This window comes from Piliocolobus tephrosceles, chromosome 5, assembly GCF_002776525.5.
Source record: "Piliocolobus tephrosceles isolate RC106 chromosome 5, ASM277652v3, whole genome shotgun sequence".
Lineage (NCBI taxonomy): Eukaryota > Metazoa > Chordata > Mammalia > Primates > Cercopithecidae > Piliocolobus > Piliocolobus tephrosceles.
In genome coordinates this window covers 116,191,505-116,198,858 of record NC_045438.1, presented here as the reverse complement: position 1 = coordinate 116,198,858, position 7,354 = coordinate 116,191,505, and the positions used below count along the sequence as shown (strand labels likewise).

General features: G+C 41.9%; 2 protein-coding genes across 2 annotated transcripts in view; both read right to left on the bottom strand.

Moving 5' to 3' along the window:
* The window catches only part of LOC111535138 (glutathione S-transferase A1), a 93,167-nt gene that overhangs the window by 74,487 nt on the left and 11,326 nt on the right, over window positions 1-7,354 (bottom strand). The gene's annotated exons all lie outside the window — the stretch shown is intronic.
* LOC113225053 (glutathione S-transferase A5-like) lies at window positions 468-7,133 on the bottom strand. Its single transcript, XM_026455462.1, has 4 exons — window positions 7,047-7,133; window positions 3,895-3,946; window positions 2,596-2,728; window positions 468-693 (listed from the first exon to the last, which is right to left on the bottom strand). The coding sequence occupies exons 1-4, from the start codon at window positions 7,131-7,133 to the stop codon at window positions 468-470; spliced, it is 498 nt and encodes a 165-aa protein (XP_026311247.1).

Here is a 7,354-nt window from a genome sequence, read left to right as displayed (position 1 = left end):
TTTACAGGTGAACTGCACTGATGTCTACAACTTACTATAAAATGCATTTTGCAAAATCTTCCTCTGCATCCCACAATCACTCTCCTTTTTAAAAATACCCATCTCTGAAACACTACAGTATTCTCTGGTTGGGCGATTGGTCTCCTGTCTTCCTGCACATGGTACCAGAATGTTTTCTGATGGATCACTTTCATCATGCTCGTCTTCAATCAAAGTCCATGGGGTTCCATAGACTCAACAGCAACCTCTAGCGTGGTCCAGAGCCTTCCACGGCCCATGTTCTACTTATGAACACGAAATTTTGTTGAACAGAGAATTTAATGTTGGCATCCATAAATTAACATTTTACTGGAAAATTATAGCTTGGGTGTAAGTGATACAATTGCTTCTCCAAGCCTATTTTCATAAAATGCCTTGAGAGTCAGAGCACTGCATTGGTGTTCAGGAAGTCTCACTGGAAGTGAAGGTCAGTGGCCCCAGGAATGCCCAGCCACTATTTTTCTACTGGCCTCTAAACTCAGTTCCCCAAAACACTGAACAGTTTCACTTACTTTTTCAAAGGCAGGGAAATAGCGGTTTTGAATTTTCTCTTTGACCAAAGCAGTCTTGGCATCTCTTTCCTCAGGTTGACATGTGATCAGAAGAAAGACCATTTCAGTCAAATCTACTATACCTTCTGTATACATATCAATCCTGAAAGACAAGCAAACGGTCAAATGCCTTTTGCCTTAGATTTTATAGGTTTATAAAAACCTAAGAGAATAGAGGGTCAGATGGTGGCAAAGTAATTCACATCCAGTGAGTGCCTTTTATAGTCTAGTAATTATGCTCTGATTTTTACAGGTATATTAACATTTATGTCTTAAAACAACCTATCAAGGTAGATAGATCTCTAAATTTTGTTACACACATGACCTAAAACAGGAAAAAGAGCATCGGTGGTCACAGTCATGAAAGAAATTGGTGGCATCACTGCCAGTCCAGTGCTGTGCCAAGATTTATCATCTCCATTGTGGTTTGTTCTGTTCATGAACTTAGTGTGAGTCAGATGACCAAAGACCTGCCCACTAAGTAATCCTAAGAGAGTCCCTGGCACAACCTTCTCAGCCGTATTTCTTGTCCTCTCTCTTCATTTGACAGCTCCCAGGGCTCCTATGCCCCAGATTATCAGTTCTTCCAATTACACCCACGAAACATTTTTCCACAGCCCTCTCCATGTGCCGTTGCCCAACTTTAGCCACGTGTGACTTTCTGGAGACCCCACCTAAGAATCCCCTTCCCTGGTGAAATTCTCTATTCAGTTACAACCAGTGCAAACTTTTCTTCTTTTGTGTCAACCTGGAGTTTCACAATACTTTTTAAAAAAGCTTTATTGATGTATGTGCACATACTGTAATTGCAATCTGTTAAATTATACTACTGAGTGGTTTTTAGTGCATTCACAGAATTCTGTAAAAATCATCACAGTCTAATTCCAGAATTATTCTTATCACCCTGATAAGGACATCTGTACCATTAGCAGTATTCATTTTTCCTCAAGCCCCACTTCTTTAGCTCCAGGCAACCACTAATCTACTTTCTACCTCTATGGATTTGAATATCTCGACATTTCATACAAAAAGAATCCTATAATGTGTAGCCTTCTGTATCTCATTTCTTTTATGTAACATGTCTTTATGGTTTAACCATCTTGTAGCATGCATCAGTACTTCATTACTTTTCATGACCAAACATCGTTCCATGGCATGGCTAAGGCACAGTTTTCTCCTCCATTTATTGATTGATGGATATTTGGGTTGTTTCCACTTTTTGAATACTATGAGTATTGTTATTTGCATTGTTCATTTATGTAAGAGATGTAGTGTGGATGTATTTTTGATTGTTTGGGGATGTACCTACTAGAGCAACTGCTGGGTCATTGGTAATACTATGCTAAAGTTTTTGAGAAGCTGCCAACAGTTCCATTCAGGATTTATTTGGAATCATGCGATCTCCTCACAACAGAGAGGAGACCCCAGGGCTTTGCTGGTATTGAATCAGTCTGGCTGTTTCAGCCTTCTATCCATGTGTCAAGGTAGCCCCAGCATCCTGGGCACCAGCCTCTACTAGCCCTGCTCAAGTATTCCAGTCCATATAATTGGTTGGTAATTTAGGCTCCTGCTCATAATTCTTGGAATTACTGGGATCTGAGATTCAGCTTATTTGCAGTCTTCCCTCCCTAGGCCTTCATCTACAGACTCTCAAACATTCTATGCCTTGCCCTACGCTATTGGCTGGAGTCTAGCCTCTGAAGCTCTGAGTACCTATCATGATTCCCTATCCTCCATAGTTCATAGGGTTTATGAGTGTTTGGAAACCTCTGTCAGGGTGCTGGATCCATGGACTGCATCCTTTTCTAGAATCACCCTTGCCAAACCCTCCCCATGTTCACTATTCCCTCATCTCCATGGGACTCTGCAATACTGGACCTCAGTATGTATGCCCCAGGCCCAGCCTGCTGCTAGTCATGATGCCCTGCCATGGTCCTGCCCACTCAAGGAAGGACCTAAATCACTCTGTGTTCTCTGTGGATGAAGAACAGAAAATATACCGTACAGGGCTCTCTCCTTTATGTCTTTCCCATAGAGGTTGTATTTGCTGGCAATGTAGTTGAGAATGGCTCTGGTCTGCACCAGCTTCATCCCGTCAATCTCGACTATTGGTACTTGCTGAAACAGCAAACTCCCATCTTTAGAGAGAAGGAAAAAAAGGAGCATGAAACGTCTATGAAACCCACCCTTTCAGGATGAAAAAAATGGTTATGGAAATGACTAAATTTGTGAAAGGAAAAAGAAATTATTGCCTGGTAAGATTTCAGTTGAAACAACTTTTTTCCTTGTTTTGATTTTTGAGACAGAGTCTTACTCTGTCACCCAGGCTGGAATGCAGTGGGACAGTCTCAGCTCACTGTAACCTTCTCCTCCTGAGTTCAAGCACTTCTCCTACCTCAGCCTCCTGAGTAGCTGGGATTACCGGCATGCACCAATGTGCCTGGCTAATTTTTGTATTTTTAGTAGAGATGGGATCTCATCATGTTGGCCAAACAGTTCTCGAACTCCTGACCTCAAATGATCCACCCGCCTCAGCCTCCCACCAAGAGCTGGGATTACAGGCCTGAGCCACCACACCCGGCCCAAACAACATTTTTAAAAAGCTTCCTGTAGTTCTTCTTTTTCTTAAGAAGCTTCCTTTTACTTTTTATCCTGTTATTTCATTTTTGGGACTCTTGTATTTTTTGTGTTGATTTATCTTCATGGATAATTTAGGAAGAGGTTGGGACAAGTTACAATAGAACTGGCAACAAGATGCCATTTAAAATGGGAAGTTCACAGGGTAAGTTTCATGGTGTTTGTAACATTTAAGGCAGGTTCTGAGAGGTTTTTATGCAAGGGTCCCTTTCTCTGCTCTTCAAAGCCTGTAATAGTGCTGCAGTGTTACTTTGTCACGCTCCGCCCCAAGAAAGAAAAACCTCAAGGCAATGGCCACATTGATTTCTCCTCCTTTCCTCTAGCACATGTTCTTGCATGTGCTTGGATGGAGAGGGCTGTATGGGATCCTGTGCTGATGACCTCAGCTCATTCATGGTGCCCCAAGCATGAAAACAAAGAAGAGACTTTCTCCGGGGTCGGGAGATCATTCCTCTAACCAATAGTCTGAGAGGTCTGGTCCTTTCAGCCTGGAGAGAGTTGCCAGACCTGTTCAAGGGGCCACATCCTTCCCATTTCAACCACTTTCTCTCTCTGCACCATGTCCAAATACCACCGCCTACACACATAGGAATTCCCAGCTTCTCAAGCTTCCCTCTGTACCTTCTACTAGATACCCTCATCAGAGGCACTTAGAGATTGATCTTACCATTTCTTAACTTGTCCAAATCTTCTGCAGATTCTAGAAATTTCTCTTCAAACTGGAAGCAGAAACAGTAAATGGATTCTTGTTAGTTCATTCTATTATAGACTTGTGACCTTGAATGGCCCCATCTGGTGCATGATTTAGAGAATATAAGATTTCTGAGTTTGTCAGGATACACAGAGGGGTCTGGTCATGGTCATTTGGAAATGTAGACCTAAATCACTGAGAAAAGTGCATGGGTCACAGCACATAGCTGCTCAATCTTCTAGTTCACTTCACCTCCACCCTGATCTCATGAATGTCTATGATTAGGTCATGTTTTGAGAGGGGACGTCACTGGAGAAAAGGCACTGAGCAGTTTTTCTAATTATGGTGTTGTCATATCTTAGGAAAGCCTGTGTCTCCAGGTGAGATTAGACCACAGCCTTGTTTGTCCCCAGTATGGGGCGTGCCATGGGCTAATGGCCATCAAATATTCTCCCACCAAGGAGCCTCTGCTGTAATTTATATCGCCCCACTTCTTGGGAACCCTGCTAAGGGTGAAATAGGTCGCCGCTGTTGCACAGCTTTAACACTTGTAATTCTAACTTTCTCTTCTGAAGTACATGGAACCCAATAGAGTAGAATTCTCAATTTAATAAAGGAAATATTATTTTAAATGAAAGCCTCTGGTTTCTGATGTGGTTTTGTGGGTTCAATATCACCATTTTCATGTACTGGCTTCTTGACTTTGGACATGTACCTAATCTGTGTCTGAGTATGCTAATCTATGAAATGGGTATACTTACAGTATCTATGGTATGGGATGATATCAAGATTAAATTGTAAGGTCACACAAAGCACTTAGAAAAGTAGCAGGTGTATAGTAACTGCTCATTAAATATAAGTTATCTTTAGAATTTTGAAACTGTACTTAGTTCTTGATCTACATCCAGTAACTTAAACCTGGGAGTAAATTCCACCTTGTCCTGGACAAGTCACTTTGGTGGAAATGGCAGCCAGCAACGAGACTGTCTCAATCTGACCAGAAGCTATGGGTGGATGCAGGTATTTAATACAGATATGAAATTCAGTTATTACATGATGATGCAGTTGACTTAAATAGGCAGAGTCTGTCAAACCAAAAGTCTAAGCAAAAGTTCTCAAGGTTTTTTGGATTTCAATGTTGTTATGATCTGGTTCCAATCTTGACTCTGCATCGAAATAGCTGTGATCTAGGAATTATTACTTAAAATCTTCAAGCCTTACATTCTTCGTCTGCAATATTTTCTTAAATGGAATTTTGTAATGTTTTCAAAACGCAAGATACAGGGCCTGACCCACATACATCAAGTAATAAACAGTAGTGGCGTTTGCAGTGGCTAATTATACTTTAGGGAGTTCTTTATGGTGAAATGTCAGGAATTTGGGGGTTTCTAGCTTTCTCCATGGAACAGAGTTTGTTGTGGATCTATGATCACACAGGACCAGGATCTAGAGGTGATGGGGGTGTGTGCCAACAATTAACAAAGCGTCCAGTTCAGGACAAACCTAAGGAACGGTGGGTGGTCCAGGCAGGAGGGTGGCCGAGGTGCGGTGGGGTTGGCAAGTGGGATGTGCTTGTGAGGCTGAGGACTGGGTTGTGATCATCAGCCTTAGGGTACTGAGATCCCAGAAGCCTGAGCAAGGTCTGCATTCAGGCGGGATGGAGACCAGGGAACCTGGGTTCCTCTCAGCCTTTCTCCTCCCTCCCTCCTGCTGAACTCTTCCTACCCGGGCTCTGAACACATCCCAGAGCTGCAGAGCTGATGTCTGGGTGACAGCGAAACAGGGTGTTCATTTGTACAAAGGAAACAACCTGGAATGATAGTGTTTGGATTTCTTGTGTGCTTATTTCTTCACAGAATTGAGAAAGGTGAGGCTAAAGTCCCGAGCCTTCGTGAAAGAATGGAGAAAGTGCCGTCCCGAGGTTCAGGTCCACACGGCGCTGTGAGGCTGTGAGGCGCTGTGAAGCGCTAGAAGTTCCCTTCACAGGACGCCACCTCACCTGAAACCCTCCTTTTCTGCTGACACCCGAGGGACAAGATCTCCTGGGTTTGTCCGTGACTCACTTCCCAGGAAAACCCTCAGGCAGTCGCTGAAGAACTCTGGGCTGGACTTGGAAGTGTTTTTCTCAGTGACACCTCTAGAGGGCAGCACTCAGCGGAGTCCCACAGACACCTCCCAGCATTTCCTGCTCAAACGTCCAGGAAAATGGCCTGGTAACACTGGGGAATGCTTGGGAGTTCTAGAAGCCTCCACCCCTCATTTTAACCACGTGTTTACTTGTCTGCATCCTCATAGAGATGTAGGCCGCCCCAGGGCAGGGACTATGTCTTCTTCACTGTCTATCTCCATGACCTAGTACAGAACCTGGACCAAATAATTGCTGTGAATGTAGTCAATCTTTAATAGGTAGTTTGTTACAATCCACTTCCTTCCGCTTTTCATTTGTAGTTTACATTTTGCATTTTACCTCTAACTACAACCTTCCTTTAATATTATGTATTTTTATTGTTTTATTGTGGAAATTATGAACAAGAATAAAAATGAACAGAAAAGCATAATAATTCTGCTTATACTTCTCACCTAGAATAAATAATTATCAACTAAAACCAATGTGATATCAACCAAAACCAATGTGATTATATATATAGCCACCTACTTCTCCTGTTGTAATAATTCTAAGGAAATCCTCGATCCATATGATTAATCCTTAAATACTTCAATGCATTTTCCTAAAACACATAAACGATTCTAAAGACAGTCATAGTACATTATCACACATTAAATATTAACAATAATTCTTTCATGTCATCAAATATTCAGTCAATATTCATGTTTCTAATTGTTGTATGAATGCCATAAATTATTTTTTACAGTTTGTTTAAATTCTAATCCACTTAAGTTCTACACTTTGTGATTAGTTTCTTAATTGTATTTTAATATGTGTGCTCTTAGATGAGAAGAAATTTTAACAATTGTTAGGTCAAATCTGTTCATCTTTTTCTTAATTACAGTCCATTTTTACTTAAGGCACAATGCTTCAGTAAGTAATCATTGCATAGTTTCTGTGGGAAAAGTATGTGATAATGCAATTTTAAATCCAACTTAAGATGACGTAACTCAGGACCTACCTCTACTCCAGCTGCAGCCAGGAGCCACCGGGTGGACTCCATTCTGCCCCGTGCATTGAGGTAGTGCAGCTTGGGTTTCTCTGTCATGATAGCAGTCTCCTGGAGGTTTCTCTAAGCCTGAATGAATGAATGAATAATTGAAGCCATAGAATCAAAATGTACTTTGGGATGTGTAGTTGAAAACCATCAACAATGCTAAAGAACAACCTGCCTGCTTCATGACTGGGTTGGAGGAGTTCCTGGAGTGTTTTCTTGGCCCAAATTGTTACCCATCAGTGGTCACCCTCAGATTCCAGCAAACCAGTCTC

Coding starts and splice junctions, on each gene's coding strand:
- LOC113225053 (XM_026455462.1), bottom strand. CDS start 7,133: ATGACAGAGAAACCCAAGCTGCACTACCTCAATGCACGGGGCAGAATG. Junction 2,729..3,894: donor TTTGGACAAGTTAAGAAATG/GTAAGATCAATC, acceptor TTCTCTCTAAAG/ATGGGAGTTTGCTGTTTCAG. Junction 694..2,595: donor GACATAAAGGAGAGAGCCCT/GTACGGTATATT, acceptor CTTGTCTTTCAG/GATTGATATGTATACAGAAG.